At 40.8% G+C, this 20,151-nt stretch overlaps 1 protein-coding gene across 1 annotated transcript in view; it reads left to right on the top strand.

Moving 5' to 3' along the window:
• PRKAR1B (protein kinase, cAMP-dependent, regulatory, type I, beta) overlaps window positions 1–20,151 on the top strand; it is an 84,215-nt gene that overhangs the window by 52,483 nt on the left and 11,581 nt on the right. Inside the window, exons 6-8 of the mRNA XM_010186580.1 lie at window positions 555–713; window positions 9,465–9,525; window positions 13,065–13,186. Coding sequence (XP_010184882.1) covers window positions 555–713; window positions 9,465–9,525; window positions 13,065–13,186 — 342 coding nt within the window. The remainder of the gene's footprint in view (window positions 1–554; window positions 714–9,464; window positions 9,526–13,064; window positions 13,187–20,151) is intronic.

Genomic DNA, 20,151 nt, shown 5'->3' with positions numbered 1-20,151 from the left:
CACTTAGTAGTCTTCACTAAGGGAGAAAGAGATCTCAATAGTTATACTTAAATGGTTGTTGGAGCCACTCGGCTTAGGGAAGAAAAAAAAACTCATTCCTTTTCAAAAGATGTTTCCCTGTTTTGACGGTTTTTCATTTTGTGACCACGCTGCTTTTCAGCAAACCTTATTACTCATATCAACAAAACTCCTTCCTTTCAAGTTTGACAGTGTTAATAAAAAGCCAAAGTTGTGACAGTTCTGCTTGTTGACTGTCTGAGCCTTGAACACAAGAGGGAAAACACGATGCCAGTTAACCATGGGAGCTGAAAACTCGGAGAGTAAATACGGTCATTGTACTGAAGCAAGATGACTTGAAATTCAGTCCACAAAACAGATTGTTACCCTTTTCAGAAACCATTAAGCTCTTATTTCTTTTGGTCCCCCCCAGCATTGATGATTAGAAAGGAAGTTGCTAATAGCATTTTAGGTAACTGGCAGTAAAAGACAAACTACAACTAAACCCTCAAACTGATTTTGTGTCTTGTGTCTTGTTTTGTCTTGTGCTGTGGTAGGTTTATGTCAATGGGGAGTGGGTCACCAGCATCGGAGAAGGAGGCAGTTTTGGGGAACTGGCATTGATCTATGGAACACCCCGGGCTGCCACCGTCAAGGCCAAGACAGATCTCAAGCTCTGGGGCATCGACAGAGACAGCTACAGACGCATTTTAATGGTGAGTTAATGGAGAAGGGCCTGCTTATGGAGTTGATATTTTTAACTTTCTTTTGTAGCACCAGCAACTATTCTGTGTTCAGAGTACGCTGATGATAGAAGGCTGTGCAGTTTCTACATAAAAGAGAGAGGACATGACAATAACATTGAGTAACTAAATTAAGTGAACTGAAGCAAAAAGGGACACGATTCAGCAGAAAGACGCTGAGTCAGAAATGCAATTGAATAACATTATGCATAACTATTATACATGAATGAAAACCTCAAGAGACCTCCGTTACCCACCGAAGCTATGCAAATCTTCTCCTTATTGTGAACCTCAGAATATCTTTCAACAGTATTCTTTGCCTATGAAGTCTTTGTCTGAACTTGTATTAAACTGTTCAGGGCAGACAGTATGAGGTAAGTCCAGCTCTAGTAAAAAAAATGCCTCGGTTGGACTGCTCCCTCCATCTTCATTAGGCAACACACAGCCACATGTATCACAGGATGGTAGCTGTGTAGTCCCTGCTAAGGATTCATTGCTCTGCTCCTCTCAAACGCCCTCATCTCTGCAGCAAAGCTCAGCAGACCTTCTGGGCACCTGGGGTGTGTGCTAACTGATGGATTTGCTGCTGGTTCTTGAGTGGTGAGTTTATAATGGAAAATTTGGCAGATTATTAACTTTAGGAATGTCATAACTTTTTTTTATGGGTTTGTTTCTGATGTCCATGTACATACCTTCCTTCCCTATAAAATATGCCTTTCTTTTTGATAATTAACAGACATAACTCTATGTAAAGCTTCTGTCTCAGTAGGACTTGTCTCCAAAAGCTGCATTGTTTCATTCCGATCTGAAGGAAATTACACTATGCTTTCAGAAGAATAATGTAGTGTGCATTTTGAGATCTGTATTTGCAGTGGATGTCATGGATAACAGAAAAATTAGCAAAAGAAATGAGTAGATTTTACACTTAAATTATTAGTTCTTAAGCAATGGAGTATAAGAGTAATCTTTATTTATACTGTGTGATGACTGTTGGATGTCTGTATGAAGCATTGCTGGTTTTCACTCATGCACTGAGTTCTGTATCACATAAACAAACATCACACTGACATCTAGGAGAGTACATCTGATGGAAATTTACTCTATCCCAAAATATTCAGCCTGTTTTCTCTAAGACAAAACAGAGGAATAATGATGATAAGTGTGCAGTCTTCTCTCTCATGGATACGCAGGATGAGTAGTTTTTGAACCTAGTGCAGGGAAGCAGGCAGTAGTAACTGAGACCTTTCTACAAGGTATTTCTGAAACACAGAGCAGGAGAATTTCTTAACAGATTTAGAGGCACGCTTAGCTTATTTACAGCATGTCCTACATGGATGCAATGGAGGGGTGCCTGGGATAACTGGTGCGAGGAGCCTGCATGCTGCAAGAAGGGATCCAAGGTATAAAAGAGAAGGAACATAGGAGGGAAATAAATGTCACGACAAGTAATGTATTCCTTGGCTTTTTAAGCACAGCTTTTTACAGCTGCCTGTTACCTTGCTACTAAAGAGTTGAAGGGACAGATTAATGGCCTAGAGGTAATTTCAGTTTTAGTGTTGAAAATAGTGGTACCTAAAATCATCCAACCCTGTGAGCTTTCAGGTTTGGCCATGAGTCCATTACCAACTGATAGCAGCCTTCAGAAGATGAATATTTGATGCAAAGACAGGATTTTACTAAAAGGGTTTAAAGTCCCAAGTGGAAAACACTGTGTTTCTAATGCTAGCTTTAGCCATACATACAACTTGAATATTACGGATATACTTCTATTTGATTCTAGTGTAGTGCTAAGTACTTTTCAAATTAATTTACATATTGTCTGAACCAGTGCCTGCTGTACCTTACCTAGCGGTTTCTGCAGTTGATGAGACCTTTAACTTAACATAGAGGTGTTTTCTCTCCCTCTCTCTCATCTTGGTTTTTGTTTGTTTGTTTTTTTACAGTTAGGGCCGCTAAAAATTGGTGGTCTGTTGCATTACATTAGATACCCAGATAGTGTAATTGTAGTATTCCCAATACTTAGATAGGAAATATCTCAGGTAGCATGGTGAGTTAAATTGCTGCAGGTATAGAAAATGTCAAATTTTAAGTGCTGTGCACGGTGAGTGCACTTTACCCATCCAGACTATGTGAATTCTGTCATCTTTTCATTTATTTGTAGGTGCAGTGCTGATAATTTCTTTGCTGAGGGTGAAATGAGCACCCTGTCTGTGCATTTGCACTAGGGCAGGTTAAAGTGGCTCTTTGCGCATTTCCTCCAGCCTAAGAATTAATTTCATCGTGTTTCAGTGGCTGCACTTCATAGTTGAAGCTAACTCCACCATCATGGGGCTGCTTTTGCTGTACTTTGGTTTTGCTTCACATTTAGTAATCTCTAGTTTTTATTTCTGCTTAGTGCCAGTTTCCCCACTTACATCCTTATTGATCCTGACTGGTTTATGGTATGAATAAATTGCATCTTAGGAGGTTTGGGAATTTGGGTTTTTGGATGGACAAATCCTGATGCAAAAAGTTCCTGCTCCCTTTCAGTTGCACTTGTCATCCATTTATTATTTAGCCTGTCCCAAAAGAAGTTTGTTAAAACAGATATATTTCTTTATATTTCACTGTCTCAGCCTAGGTACCCTGATGGCCTGAAGGTCACATTCAAGTTTGTTTTAGCAGCTGTGATGATTGTAAATGTTGAGATAGTTCTTTTTGTCAGGATTTGCAGAGAAATTGCTTGGCTTTCACTGCAGTCCTTGACAAAGTATTATACCATGAAATTTGTTGTACTAGATGGATTACGAAAAACCACTGCAACATGTTCCCCCCTCAGTACACTCGCAAATTATCCGTCCATCTGCATCTTCCATTTGTTTTATAAAGTCATCTGTGCCGAGTTGCACACTTTTCACTCTGTTGCAATTTTTTTTAATGTATCTGTTCTCAGTGTGTGCACACACAAGCACACACACGCACATTTATGTGTATATTCTGTATATATTTACTTACATTCTTCTGGGAGAGATGCAAAGGAATTTTTTGCCATAGGATTCCCATGTAATTCAGTTGCTGAAATGTTCCTGCTCTCTTCTTTGCAATTGGGATTCAAGAGCATCACGGAGTGGGGAACATCCCAGGGTAGTACAATATTTGTATTCTAAATATAGCAAATACCACAAATACCAGAGAAGCAAATGTCTGTATCCCAACATCAGATTGATCCCCCAGACAATTCAGTTCCCAGACTGGGGAAATTTGAAGTATTAATTTTTTGTAATTTCTTCTCTAAGATGGCTTGATTCCAGGTAATTTAACTGTCCTCTAGTTCCCATGGTCCAAGGTACCTGGCTCTGAGAGAGGAGTTGCAGGGGATACAATATGTTTTATGTTTTTGGCAAACTTTGCTCTCAGAAAGTGAGTTGTAATATCGGGATGAGAGTCATGACAAATCAAGGTTAGTAAATTCTTAATGTTATGCCTCATTTTATTTATGCTATTTTGGCTTTGTTTTACCATCTTTTCACAGCTTTGAATGTGAGAACATGTTCTTTAACAAGTGCCTTTTCTCAGATGAAATAAAGCCAGAAGGACTTTGTGTAGCTGTAAATAGTGGGTTGTGTAGCGGCCAAAACATAAAGCAAATCTGAAGCCTGCAATCCGTCCGACACCTGTGCAGTACAGCACCGGGATCTTGTAGCCTGTTTGATTTTCACGGCCAGTATGCACAGTGACTCTTTCATGCTCCTGTAAGAATGTACACCCAAAGCATTGTTCAGTTTCCGGTTTATGCAGGGTTTAAATAGGGCTGGAGCAGCCCAGAAGGCCATTTGGGCACCTCCTGCCAGCATAACTCCTTTTATCTGAAACTTGAGTCATTTGTTTGGCTTTTTATTGAAGGTGGGGATTCCTAGGAAGGATCCATTTAACTCCGCCTGAAAAAATGAAGCAAGAAAGAAGAGAGTGCTGGAGGGACAAAGCAAAGAGACGAGCAGAGGGGAAGAGAGACAGGGACCAGACTGGAGAAGTGGGAAGAAGAAATGAGAGAAAACAGGGGAACTGAAGAAGGGGCAGTTGGAAAAGTGATGCAACAGTCCTGTTTGACAAGACCTGTTACAATACCTGGGGCATTCATTTTTCCTAGCCTGTGTATTGCTTAAGCTAAGCTTAGGGCATGCTACGTTTTTAAGTGGTCCTAAAACTGGCTTTAAGCTCTTTTCTGGGTGTATTTGGCAAATGTAAGTGATCTTGTTTCTCCTTGGGACTGCTTCAGGGAGGAGCACTGCAGAATATTAATAAGTCTTCGTAGTCAGTGGGAACCACTGTCTTTAAGAAGATGAGCTTGTGCATGACAGCTCTGAACCAGGGAGAAAGTGAACAAAGGAAAGGAGGGAGAGGGAGAAGCAGCAACTATTGAAATAAGATATTAATAGGTTAGAAAAAGCAGAATTAATAAAGACTTTTCAAAACATGCCATCAAGAACCCTGCCAGTGCAGAATTATTCATGTACATTTACTATTGTTTTTATCTGGCTCAAGCAGTAAGATTTCTACTGCTTCCCTTGGGAAACTTTTCTGCAAGAGAATAATTCCTAAGTTGGGAAAACTTTTCTGATATTCATCTTAAATTAGATTTTCTTAATTTTCTCCTATTACCTTGAGTTATGTCAAGTTATGCTGTACTAAATTGCCCTCTCTTTCTGTCATATATCTGTAGATGATTATCACTGTCTACTTTAAACCCTTGCAACAATGCATGCTAGCTATGAGCATGACATACCTATGATCCCAGCACTGAGCAGAACTATACAAGCTGCATTTATTTTGCTCCTTCCTTACCAGCTCTCCCCAAGTGTTTTAGCATTTCTTCATAACCCCATGCAGCACTGCAGGCTTGGGGACGAGTGGCTGGAGCTGCCAGGCAGAAAAAGACCTGGGGGTGTTGGTGGCCAGCAGGATGACCTTGAGCCAGCCCTGTGCCCTTGTGGCCAAGAAGGCCAATGGCATCCTGGGGTGTATCAGGAGGGGGGTGGTTGTAGGTCAGAGAGGTTCTCCTTCCCCTCTACTCTGCCCTGGTGAGACCGCATCTGGAATATTGTGTTCAGTTCTGGGCCCCTCAGTTCAAGGAGGACAGGGAATTGCTTGAAAGAGTCCAGCACAGGGCCACAGAGATGATGGAGGGAGTGGAGCATCTCCCTTCTGAGGAGCAGCTGAGGGAGCTGGGTCTCTTTAGCTTGGAGAAGAGGAGACTGAGGGGTGACCTCATTCATGTGTATAAATTTGTAAAGGGCGAGTGTCAGGAGGAAGGAGCCAGGCTCTTCTCAGTGACAGCCAATGACAGGACAAGGGGCAATGGGTGCAAGCTGGAGCATAGGTGTTCCTGCTCTGGCAGGGGGGTTGGACTGGATGATCTTTCGAGGTCCCTTCCAACTCCTAATATTCTGTGATTCTGTGATTCAGGCTCTGTTTGGTTTAGGAGCACGTTTCTGGAGAAGAGGTACCCAGACAGAGCATAGCAAACCAGGTGCCACCACATCTGATGTGGAGATGGAGATTTTAAACTTTGTTGCTGGATGGTGTCTTTCAGTACATAGACCGAAATAGCCTTGGCTGTATTTTTGTTGCAGTCTGATGTTGCAAACTGGGTCTCACCTTCTGTCTGTAAATCTCTTACACCTTAACAATGTTCCAGTCTTCTTCCATTCATCAAAGATAAGTGCTTTGGATTCTTTTTCTTTGCATTTCTTAGCTGTATTTTCCAAACAGAAGCTCGTTCTATTATTTTCTACTCCCATTTCTAATGTTTCTAGGTTCTTTCTTGTTATTTTCCTGTCCTGGCAAGCTTTCATAGTGTCTCCTAGTCTGCAGATATCATTACTGTTTGATTTGTTGCTGTTTCTAGAAGATTCATGAAAATATTGCATAAGAACAGACTTAGCACATGTCCCAGGGAGTGTGCGGTTGATACTTCTGCAGAAATGACTTGCAGGGTAGTAGAAGAGGTTAGGATGGTGTTCATGGCCTCAACAATTTGGGTAAAGCAACCAGACCAAATAAAGCAAGTATGCAAAAGACATCAGGAGTCAGAGATTACATTATGCCTGTAGGAGGCCATGAGAAGGGAGTATTAGACTGACTGAAGGTGGAAACTAGACATGTTCTCTCTCTCTTTCATGGGGAGGAAAAGGTGGTTAATATCAATGGAAGTAAGCACGTGCTTTAGTGGTTTGTAAGACTTTACTGCTGCGTTACTTTTAGCTTATATTAGTGTTCTCTGAAAATCTCTTCCCCTCACTGTTCTTGAGCAGGAAAACTGAAGTGCAAACAGTGTGCATGAGGATGCACTAAGCTTCTCCTTTCTGGAAGAGAAATGGAGATCTTGTTGTACCAGCTGGGATGAGCCGTCAGTTGGGTCACCTTGGGTTTCAGTGCATGTGCTGGGAAACAGGAGTCCTAAACCTCAAGCACTAGTTCTTCCCTAGGCTGTTGTCCCTTACCTTTGTCTGTGCTACCATTTTGAGACATAAGTGGAGCCCCACTGAAGTTCTAGATACTATCATGATACAAAAAAATGGTAATAGCACATTTAATTAATTATTTCCACTTCAGTTTTGCTTTTGCACTTGTCTTCACAGTGAATTCTGCCCTGGCTTAGTTTAGCCAAGACCTAACACGCCCATTTTCCTGTAGGAAGTGATGGGCTAAGGCTCTCCAGGCCAGGCGGGATGCCTGCAATTCTCACCTTCCTGGATCTTGTCTGCATCTCTAAATACTCAAAGCTGTAGTCAGGCGTCACTTATGGCTACTGATTACTGCTTCTTAAAATTCATCTGTGTCCGCAAGTCATTTAAAAAGCATTTTCCACATCTGTCCCTGGGTGCCCCAGCCCATCAAACTAAACCACCAATCTGGTTTTCCACAGCTGTCAATTTTGCTGCTCTCATTTCCACTCGATTGCAGGGAGGAAAGCAACAACTGCGCAGTGTCCAGTTTTCCATCCTTTGTCTCACAGCAAGCTGTCAGGATCTGGCGTGGTTTGCAGAGCCTCCTCCGTTTGAAGTTCATTTTTTTTTCCTTTCTGACACTTCAAATGCTCTCAGGGGCCCCAAGGTTGAGAACCAGGTTTGTCAGACAGAGAGGTCAGACAAGGGTTACCGATGCTATCGCTGAGAGGCGAACTGTCATCACCAGACTCAGAAATTATGAACAGGGTACAGGGGGGAGAACTCGGTAGCTGGTGCTGCTGTGGATTCAGATATACCTGGGAAGGGCGGCAGCTCCTGACAGTGCTGTGGCTGTTTCGGAGCAGGCATGGCCCTAGGAGAGGGGCACAAATGGGTGCTGTCCCCAGAGGAGAGCACCCGGCAGCTTCTGTTGGTGCCAAAGCTTGTTGATGTTGGTAGACGGATTCACGATGCTTTGGTGATCATTGGATCTGGCCCCACCTGCACAATGTGTATGGTAAGACACACAATGTTTAATTCTTAGTTGTGCCATTGCACTTGAGTACACCAGCCTTTCCTATTTTTGTACTTAAAGCATTTCTGAATGCTTTCACAGTGGAGAGTAAAATGGTTCCTCTCTTCCTTTGTCTGCCCCCACTTTCTCTCTCTGCTCCAGCACTTACCAGTGCTCACTTGGAGAAGAAGGAATAGAGAAGTGACTTTTTCTATGGCAGACATGACGTCTGCTTCTGTCTTCTCTGCCCAGCCTATAAGTAAATGCCATCTTTATTTCACCTTTCTGCAGAAGATGAGTGTATCATCTTTACATTGCACTTCTAGATTTTACTAGCAGGCATCAGGAAGCCTTCACGTCCACAGGGAATCTACCCAGGCAGAAACAGTGCAAGCTGTCATGTAACAGTGCGGAATAAACTGCACGGTACCAAGGAGGACCTTGGAGTTCCTCTTTGGTCCCTGGGAAGGTTTTCAAGTAATTAATGTCACTGCAGGAGAAGTTAAGGATTCATTAATTGTTTTTGTACTGGTAAAACTCCACCATCTTTTTTCTTTCACCTGAATTGCCTTCAAAACCGCATGCTGGAATGGCTACTTATGGTTTCTGTCTATGGTGAGCAAACACTATGTGAGAAGAAGGTTTCTCAGTGATTTATCACACAATAAAATCTTACCAGAGTGGGAGTGACTGTGTTGGTGGTTGCACATGCATTGATGGATTGTCTTCTCCAAAATGCTTAAATCTTGTTAAAATAATAATATGAATAGGTCGCTCAACAGGAACAATATATTCAACACTGTACAGAATATAAACCAGGCTTACAGATTAACACTCTTGGTATTAAAGAAGTTTAACCTAAAAGGATGGGACCCATGAGGGGGACACTGTAAGTTTTATCCTACTTTGTAATAGTAAATTCCCTTCTAGCAGGGCCTCATTGGTAACAAGATATATATTGAATTAGCTAAACAGTTAATTGATGAAGCCCTGGCTTTAAAATGAGTGCCTGTAAATAATGGATACAATTCATCCACGGTGTCCAGTAACACCAGTGAAGTCAGTGAAATTACACCAGGATTGAATTTGATTCCTTCTGTCTTTGCTTATCAGCAATACAACTTGCCCAGACATTTTATGGGGAAACATTTGCCTTAGGCTGTTTATACTGGCTGTGCTTAAGATTTGGAAGGGGAGGGGAAAAAAAAGAGCAGCTGTAGGAAGAAATCACAAAAATACTTCATGTAATGTTGTACCTCTTTTTTCTCTCTCCTTTAATAACAGGGCAGCACGCTGAGAAAGCGGAAGATGTATGAAGAATTCCTGAGCAAGGTCTCCATTCTGGGTCAGTCGCTCTTTGGACTTGTGTGCTGGTTTCTCTGTTATATGTGTTGGTGGCGTGAAGTTTGGTCTTTGATGGCACGATGAAAGCAATGGTGGCCAAACAGAAGGTTTTGTTTCTGAAGGAATGAAAGTGGAATGGGCCCTTTTTAGGAATTGTTTTTCCCATTCTTTAAGATTCACTGAATATGTATTTGAAGGGCAAATGTTCCCTTAAATATGGGAGCAGGCATGCATTAGTAACCTTTTGGTAGCTGCTGATGCAGTAGAGATCATATAGGTAGAGGAGAAAGCAGTGCAGGGATATTAATTTGTCATAAAGTCTAGTTACATCCTTCCAGGTGACAGGTGAAAAGCTTTTTCCTGTGAGAATACTGTATTTATGTGCACTAAACAAACTAACCCCACAAATCAAATTGAACCGATTTTTTCTTCTTCTGTGTATTTTACAGCCCCTGTCTCACATTCTTAAAACATCTGTTTAGCTTCTTGTCCTTGGATTTTGTTTCCCTTTGATTAATGTGATAGCCACGAAATTCGGACATGTTCTTGATGGCATTCAGTAGGAAAAACAACAAACCCATAATGCCTGACCAATCAATCACCATTAGGAGAACAAAAGCCTCTAATAAGGAGGACAGTGTTCGACAGTACAATGAAATGCTGATGCTGTAGGAGACACATCATGTTTCTGCTGGGGCTATTTTGAAAAAAACCAAACCAACAAAACAGTACAGGATTAATTTGCTATATAATTAAAACATTTATATTTCTATTTAAACAATTTTCTTTTCTTGTTTATGGTAATCCTCTACCATCTGAACTTATTTACCTGAAATATGAGAGTCTTAGTGAAAATATACTTGAACTTCTGAGAGGTGCTATGCATGAAATTTTCAATTACATTTGTATGCTTAAAGTAAGGCCAAGTATGTTGCTCACTTTGCTCACTTATTAATGATGTTTTCATCATTTAAATGCCTTATTTTATGCTTAATTTAAATCTTCCTAAATTAAGAGCACAAATTATACCAAATTACAGTGAGTATTTAAAGAAAAAAGGATCTCTGCACCTGCAGTAATGAGAAGCAATTACAACGAGACATCTCAAAACAATTTCAGAGAAGAAAGGTTATTCAAAGATGCGCTTCCTTAAACACACAGTTTGCAACATAATTATATCCTAGTTTGTAGTATGGCTTTTCAATCTCAGTAAAAAATGAGGTAGGACTTCAAGATTTGAACTTTTTTTAAGTACGGAAAAGCAGCAGACAAAATAATGCATCATTCCACGAGCATTGAGAATTTAGGTGAAATATGTAAGGATCTATTTCATATGTCTAAAAAGTAGATGACAGCTGGAAAACAGAGAAGTATTTTAGGAATAATGCTGTGTTGAGACACAGCAGTGAGAAGTCAACTTCATGCCTTAATGTGGTCAGACCTTGGTGATTTCTTGGTGGAAAAACCTCTACCTGCTCCTTATATATTTTTTTTCCAAGGCTTTCATAGTGTCTGTAACTAGCCATGCAACTTTAAAAGCAATTTTTCTATTTTTAAGTCTAAGGATTTTTTAGATTATCAGCAGCTGCTTATTGAACAAGATATGAGAAAACTAATTGTTTAAATTCTTTCCTCTGAAGTTTAATTAAATGTACGACCATGAATCGATATGTACAATTTAGAAATTGTAAAAAATTCCGTATCGTCTGCTTTATTTGATGCTTGACTTTAACTCTGCAACTTTAAGGCTTTTATCATGTACAGTCTTCTATATAATGCTCTATTTGCAAGAACCATTGAGCAATGTATTTGTAGCGGTACAATTTCCTTAGACAAAAGAGACACACTTTGTGACTACAGCTAGAATTAGCTTTGAATTTTTCATAAAGCCAACTAAAGAAGAAGTTTCAAGAGACTCTTTCTTTTAGTTCTTAATTACCGAGTTCCTTTTTTTTTTAAATGAAAAAGCCGACTTTAGTCTGTTTGGAGGAGTTTTATGCTTATTTTTAGTCAAACAGAGAACTTTCTGAACGTTGCATTCACAATATGGGCTTGGTCTTGGATATTAATGCTTCTGCAGCAAAGGCCACAAATATACCAGGAAAATGCATTATTGATTATAGGTGGAGAAAATATTAGAAGTAGTGATTTGTAAACAGAAAGTGGCATGAAAACATGAAGCTGTATTTTTGTCAGACAACTCAAAATGCACCTTTGGTGCATTGGTCACTTCAATCTGGTTTTGCTACCAGACTCAGTGTGCACTTCTAAGCTCAGCCAAAAGACTTTTTAACTTTTAAAGAACAATTCTTTCACCCTCACACAACACTTCTAAGCAATATTTTGAACAAAATGGGAAAAGTAGGGTCTGAGAGAACAGCCCAGATCTAATTCTGGTGTCAGGAGCTGTGTCTTGACTTACAATAGCTCAATAATTCATAATAAGTAAGAATCAGCAGAGCTGTAGTGCATGAATTTTAGCCCAGCATTTTGAGGCAGTGAAGGTTATACCATTGTATTATCTGTTTCTTTTAATAACTTTTACACCTGTCACCTCTTTCAGTCAAATCTGATAAAAGTACAGAGGTTCAAGTACCATTCATTGTCTTGAATTCTCATGCAAATAGTAGAGGAGAGCGACACGGGCTGGCAGCCGGCCTCTCCCCGGGGGCAGGAGGGGTAAAATTCATCCCTTAGCAGATGGGAGGAGGAAGGAGCAGGACAGTGAGTAGCCCTGGATGAGCTGCTGTGCAGGCTGGCTCTGGCTGTGCAGGTATTGCTGGGGATTTGTGGCAGCTGCAGGTGGTGATAAGAACACCAAGTCCCAGGAAGCAAGGCTGCGTTAGCTCTGTTACTCATAAAACGGACCAGTAATTTTTTCTTATTGAAGTTTACTTTTAAGTTTTATAACTTTTCTCCCCAAGTGGAGGAAAGAAAAGAAAAAGATTTTGTAAGCCATCCCACTGGCAAGTGTAACAAAAGTGCCACTTCAAACATCCATACTGAGCCCCTGGTCCCACCACCACCCGTGCTGCCAGGGTCCTGCTGTTGGCTTCAGTGGTGCATGGTGTTACCCATGGGGTAAGAGTCAGCTTTTGGATTGGCACTTCCACATCGCTTATCTGGCAAGTCATCCATAACCAGCTGAGAGCAACTGACGAAAAGACAGTAGGACTTGTTCTGACATCTGGTGTGGGATGTGGTAAAAGAGGATCTCGGCGCTCCCATATTGCTGGTATCTCCAGTCTGTGCAGCATCAGAGCAGCGCAGATCAGATCGCAGGCGGAGGGAACCAGAGCCAAATTTTCCTGTCCAACTTTTAAGATTATTATCTGGGTGATTACTAAAGTCTAAGACACAATGAATAAATACATACATGTTTCCCAACTGGAGGTTCGTGAAAAGTGCCTGGATGAAAGAAATGTTTCTTTTATAACAGAACCATAGCTCAGACATAGCAGAGCTGTCAGTTTAGATATGAATCTTCAACCAAAGTTAGAGTCTTTTTATAATAAAGCTTTATGATCGTCAATATTTTAGAGTCCCTGGACAAATGGGAGCGGCTGACGGTGGCTGATGCACTGGAACCTGTCCAGTTTGAAGATGGAGAAAAAATTGTTGTGCAGGGAGAGCCCGGTGATGACTTCTTCATTATTACAGAGGTAGGATTGGCATCCTGATAAGCTCTGTCATTTCCTGGTAAAGATCAAGACTTTGTATTAAAGGCATTTGGGTTCAGTTTAATCTCTTACTTCAGCATACATCTGAACTAACTCTGCTCAAACCAGGGGAATTACTCAAAATTCAAATGAATTCAGACACCAGTTCCATGAAAATATCTTAAGTGGGATGATCCCTAATTTCCAGTAAATTGAAGATGTGGAGGAATTTTGAGGTGTGTCTATTGTCTTCACTGTTTGAATGTTTGATTTCTACATGAGGTTTTTCTTGTTTAAATCACCAATACTTTAACCTGGCTGGTCAGCCACACAGTGCATTTACCAGTGTTCCAAAAGGGACTTACAGGGGTAGTCACAAACAAATATCTGTAAACTGGAGCAGGAGACCTGATCTGAAAATGGATAATTTGTTCTTTGTTTTGCTTTAAACTCAGTCCAAACGGCTGAGCCATTTTCTTGTTTACTCTCACACAGGCAGACAGATCTGTCAGGCAGCCGAAAATGCTGACATCTTTTTGGGAGATTATCTGACACTTCAGTTCCACCATCTCACTTCTGCACAGAGATGCCGATGGGGTTTTTCCTCCCCCTCTGACATAAATATTTGGATCCTTGGTATCTCATACCTAGGCACTGTGATATAGCAAGATATCAAAAGGTATTAGGGAGACTCAGACTAAGAATAACAAGCCAGCATTAGGATATGATTGTATATGGTATTTCAGTACCAGCTGTGAGTGTTCATACACAAATCTAGAGACAGGGAATGACCAAGATATGGCTGTGTGGTGACAGTTCAAGTGCACATCCCAGGCCAGATGTTGCATGATCAGCAACAAGGCAGTGGTGGCACAGCAGTGATGAGGTAAATCGGAGTCTCTCAGTGGAAGAAGGTGGGTCAGGTGGATGCAAGGAACATGGTGTCGTTGTGTCGCCTTGGGATGTAGTTGTATGTACACAGAGTACATCTCTGACTGCATCGGGCTGCTGTGTTGTGATGTGACCCTGCTCTGCTCAGGTGATAAAGTACAGCACCCATTGCAAATGGCTTAGAAGCCATGCTTGCTCCTTATCTGTAATTTTTTTGGCTAGGTGCCTCTATCCAAGGCAGCCAAAATTTGGTTTGTAAGCAATATCTGACACTTAAAATTTCATTCTTTCTCTCCTCTTGAATGTTGGATGCTGGTGCTTGAATACATACTTGATTTATGAACATAGTTTCTCTTCTGATGCTCACAAAATAGTCAGTGCAAATCACTGCACCTGTATATCACACAGTTGGACACTTCAGGAACTTTAAATATGTGATGAGCAGTGCCCCTCCAAAACAGTAGTGTCAGAATAAAAGAGACTACTGCTAGATAGGGATTTTTTTCATTAACAAGATACGGAGTATATAAGAAAAATTTTTATTACTGCTAGTGTTACTAAGTGTCCTGTTATTCTTTGCAGCAGCACGAGACTAGGAAAACCTGATTTTCTTAGCCATCGAATCCCATGTGGAAAATTGGCAGCTTGCTTAAGAATTACCAGGGACCTTTATTTTCCCCCTCTTGATGGAACAGCTGTTAAGACAGGGTAGAAACTATTAACACTGCATACTGCATAATCATAAAGTATCTGCTCACCTCACCCTTCCACTATAAATCTAACACAGTTTCACACTTTGGAAATTGCCTATATTTTTCTGCATGAAAGAATGAATATCCAGTATCAACTATTTCTTGTGCTGCAGTATTATTTGTGCCCGCTTGCACAGAGTTTCAGTTTTGTACTTTAAACCTGATTTCACAGGAGTTTACATCTTTGATGTTAAACTTTTCTGCAGGAGAGCTGATGTGAGCTGCCAGGAACACAGTATTCTACAAACTGGTTCAAAGTAGGTTTGGCTGGTTTGTAGTCACAATATGTTGAAAAGTCATTAGCTTCTTTTGTATGTTTTTTGATGTTTGTGGCCTTGTAATCACTCACACTCAAATGCAGCCAATTTGTTTGGCTGCTATATATGCAGAAAGCATTTCATATATCACCAGAATGCAGCCTCCTTTGGAGTACTCTGTATCCAGTAGTACAAAGCTCAGTTTGTCATGCAATTTTGAAGCAAGGTACTCATTTATTATGAACCATGGTTATTCATGGCATGCCTTAGACATATCAGTTACCAGCTTACAGCTTGGTGCACCTGTGTCACCAATACTGGCTCCAAGTGGGATCTTGTGACTCCTTATCATAAAAGCTTCCCTAAGACACCCAGGGCTCACACATGGATTTTAAAATTTTAGCACAGTTTCTTATGAACTTTATTAATTAATCGTTAATTTCTGATTAGCCTGCAATGTTGTCTTCTTCTGTGGCATCCCTTTGGGATACCATCTTTTAAGTATATTGATCCTGCAGAAAGACATAAGCTATAAGTGATTTGGCGCCTTCAGGATTTGCAGGCTGATGTGCAACCATTAAGCCCTTTTGAAAGGGAGACTCCCAAGCTCGGTGATGATCAGAACAGCAATTCCTGCTTTAAACTAGGAATATCATCCTGGTTAGTGTGGACAAGAATATTTAGTCTCCCCCTTCTGTCAAGCAAGCACATTCATCTTTTCTTCTTTTTTCTTAGTATAACTTTTTTGTGGCTTTCTATCCCCCATCTCATCTCCAGTGTTGCTCATATCGTAGTAGGGTGCAGGTTATTTGAGGTCCAGGCTGTACGCATGAAATGCTACGGTGCCCCATGGAAAGCAAGGCTGCAGCAGGAGATCAGCCAAATTATTAGAATAACAGAAAATGTGCACGGAGAAGAGTCACAGGAAACCATGGCTTTTTAAGTTCACTGCACAAAAAACTGTTTATGGTTCATTTTTTTGTTAAAAAGTCTGATGAGAAAAGTGTTTTCCCTGAGATTTCAGGACAACTAAAGTTTTTCTGCCATCTTAAATCTTCACAGGTACCAGTAAGATTGCAGTAGGTTGGGTGCTTTTCCATTTAAATCTCAGGCAGCTTTCCACAAGATTTAGTTCTAATATTTAAAGGCTGTGATTTTTTCCAGAGATAGAATTATTTTAATGTTTATACCATATTTCTTAATTTGAAGATAGGATCAGAATTGAATGTCTGCTTACAAAAGCAAAGTAACCGCTTCTGTGAGATTAATTTACTGCCCTTGAAACTGGTAGTTAAAAAAAAAGAAGCAGCTCTGCAGTTTCTGTATTTTCAGATATTTCCAGGTCTTATTTTCCCACTCTGGTTTTCACACAACAAACTCGGGCTTTCCCAGACCAGACAGATGTGGAATGTATCTGCTGGATTCCAAGGTCATGGAATTATCCCATATGAGATTCCTGGCACAGAGGTGAAAAACTTTAAGCACCATGAAACAATTGTTGCCATAAAGAATTATATTTTGGCAAGCATAAATCATAACAGATGTAGAGTTTCTAACAAATACATTTGCAGTTGTACTGTACACTGCCACACTGTGTACCCAGCAGTAGGGAGGATTTATTCATCTGACTTCAGATAACGCAAATATTTTTAGCTAGCGTTTTAAAGTGGTAGCTTGAAAAGGCATGAGAGCTTTGCACAGTTAAATATCCCAGCAAATGTTAAGTCCCTTTAAATGAAATGCCAGTTGAACGGAGGCTTATTTTATTCCCGGTTTGTACTTTGCCACCGACTTCAGTTCGAACAGTAGTTCAAACTAGTGTAGTAGTGTTCTGAAATTGGGAAGAAATGAGGTTTTTGCTGTTGTCTAGGTTACTGAGAAAGGTAGTGACAATAGCATTAAAAATAGCGGTTATGATCATGTACCACTCTCTTAAGTTCAGCTTCAGGCTCGGCTGGGTTGCACAGCACCTCGAAGTCTGTAACGCAGCTGCCAAAAATGCGGGGACCTGCAGCCGAGAAGTGCCCTGCTGGGTTTTCCAGCTCCCACCCCACCTCATGTCAGATCATTTGGATCTACTTGTCAGGACTGAGCACCGCATACAGCACACGGATATTGTCACGGGACACCACCGCCTGTGCTCAGGGTGTCTTTTAATCTCAGCTGCATAGTGAGAGCTTGCTGAACTGCTGCCATATGGCCCTAATACTCAATAAAGTTTGACATGGCTGAAGAAAAATGAGTGTGCAGACACAAACGTACGCAGGTGTAGGAGGAGAGAACAGCAAAAGGTTTATAATGGTGCCACACTGCCTGAGGAGCACAGCTTGTAACTGTCCTTTGCATGCGCCCTCCATAGCCTGTCATCTCCTCGGAGGACAGTTTGGTGTAAGTGGTCCAGAAAGCAAAGAAATAAAACTGCATAAGAAGCAAAACATTTCCAATTAATAGTCGGACGAGTTGCCCAGCAATAGCATGCAGCAGCCTAAAAATAAAAGACCTAAAAATAGAAGATAATTCACAGGAGGAAAATTCAAGGAGAAATGGACCCATTGTATCAAGTAGTTTCACATTAGATTTTTGGTTTTTAACTTTAAAAACCAGTATATTTAACTGTAGTTTAGTACTAAGTTGCTGGGGGTAGTTGCAGCCTCCTCTGCAACTCCTTTGTGAAAAGCACTTAAAAGCTGGAGATTTGTGTTCTTTGTTATTATCTTGTTGTTTAGGGAGGAGACAGAGTCAGGGCATCTGATTTTCAGTCTCACCTGTGTTATCAGTGCAGTCTGTGGGCAGAGCATTACCCTCCCTGTTTCCCTATCAGTGGGAATATCCTAATGACACTTCATGAAGGCGAGCAAAAGCTTCATGGGAGAATGCATGAAGTATCTGTTAATACTGAAACCAGGCATTGGGAATAGCAAAAGTGGCTAGTAAGAGAAAAAAGTTAATTGATAGTGCAGAAATCCTTCCAAAATGAATGCATAGAGCTGCCCAATTGATAAAAATGAATCAAATTAATGGTAACGATTATTTGTCTGGCACTGTTTTTGTCTGATCACATTGAAAACAGTCCTGTAATCCTTGTGGGGCTGCTAGCTTTCATGCTGCTGTTGACATTTCAAGTCAGGGCCACAAACTGGTTCCAGTCTGGGCAGGATCTGCTGCGAGTTCTTGCTGAGAGCGTACTTAAGATACTGTCCTGTAGGTGAAATCAGTGTTTCCAGCCCCGCTGACACTCTTGGCACGCTGTGGAGCGTCTCTGCACAAAGGCAGTTCAAAGCCTGGTTAGGTGGAAATGTTTGTAAACTCTTCCTGCCATGGCAACGTACAGCAGTGGAGGAAGGTCCTCAGTCTAACTCGGAAGGGTGCTCCGCTCTTCACAGAATTGGGCCTTTTTGTAGGAAAAGTCGACTTGAGTCTTAAATTGCACAAGAAGCATCTGAAGATTTATGATTTAAAAGCTCCTTAAGAAGGAAAAGAAAAAAAGAATAGTAATAGCCCAATTGTTTCCTGCTCTAAATTGTTGCTCTTTGACTTTCTAACCCAAGAGAGACCCCTTTGGCACCTACTCCTGCGACAGGCAGCAGAACTACAAAGTAAACTTCTTCCGTATGGTTAATGAAGTCACTGCCTTAGGCACACTCTGCTATCACACCTGATAATCTCTTTAAAAACACAGTGTGATTAATTATTAATTAGGAAGATGAATGTTGTCTAGAAAAGGAGTTTCAAAGGCTACAATCCGAACTGCTTAGTGTTACCGGGATTTTCTTGATACCAAAAATGTTTGTCAAAGGCAGTCTACAGTGGTTCCTAATATACCTAATAAACAAAATATACTGAATAAACAGAGCCAGCAGTCACTGAGGGCTCTGTACTTTGCTTATTTTTAACTGCAGATACATTGTTTCCCATTTTTTTGATTATCACCTAGCTGTGTTGGAGCAATAGTGTCTCCATTGGCCCTGCTTCAAAGTTCATCTGTGTTCAGGATGGCATTTTTAATGCCCAGCTGATGTCAGAAAGTGAGGTGCGTGATTGGGTCCCATTCTGACTGGGGATGGAGGTGAAAAGGTTTGCTGAGTCAAAGGGACTGAAAACGTCAGCTTAGTCCAGCTCTTGTTAAACTCAGTTTAACTTTGACTTTGTGGGCAGTGGATCAGGCTGCGTATACATGCAATATCCATTTACATGCAGTCTTGAGCGTATCCTTATCTCTGCTCTGTCAGAAAGGGACAGTGTTTCATAAGAAGCAACTGGCTGCTCCCTTTCCTGCCATGTGCCATGGAGGATGTGGCAGTGACTGCCCCTTTGGGGCCCTTTTGGCCCTTCCTTCCAGCTCTTTCTGTGGCCCTACTAATAACACCACAACACAGTCTCCTATATGCACCTAAATTTTGCAGTATCTGAAACCTCCAAAGTGACATACAACGGAACATTTTCTTAACAATTTTGTGTAACTCCAGATTAGCCAGTATTACCAGTCTATTTTAGAACTTTGCAGATTTTGTTCCTCGTTTGTGGCAGAAACCAGGACAACTGTATGTAAATTCTGTGAGTTGCTATGAACCCAGAGACTGGAGAATAATGTATAACAGTTTAAAAATGTGCACTTAAAAAAATACTGTCAAACCCAGTCATGACTCAATCTTGAGTCCACAATCAAAATTAAGTCCTCTTGTGCCATCCTTCCCCAAGACCATAAAGATCAGCTAGCTATTATATTATGAAAATGAAGCTTTTTTAAAAAAAATTAGTCTAATGGGTAGGAAAACAATGTAAAAGCAGTGGATGCTGCTAATAGTTTGTTCTGGGAAAAAAAAATCACCTGGATTGGCACATCCCTGTAATATTACCAAATAATTTTGGGAGTTGTATTGACTGTGGTATATAATGTATGCAACCTTTTAAGCAGCTCGTTTTATATTAACTTCTTATCTGTCTTAAATGAACGTCTCATGAACTTCATGGTGTTTATCCTCAATACACCTCTTTGAGGAGGGACATGAAGCAACGTCCATGTCACACATTGTGCTCTGAAGCACAGGCACAGGAATTAAGATACTTC

Source organism: Mesitornis unicolor, unplaced genomic scaffold (assembly GCF_000695765.1).
Source record: "Mesitornis unicolor isolate BGI_N332 unplaced genomic scaffold, ASM69576v1 scaffold35706, whole genome shotgun sequence".
Taxonomy (NCBI): domain Eukaryota; kingdom Metazoa; phylum Chordata; class Aves; order Mesitornithiformes; family Mesitornithidae; genus Mesitornis; species Mesitornis unicolor.
Note: the sequence above shows the minus strand (reverse complement) of the source record. Positions and strands in the feature narration are given on the sequence as shown.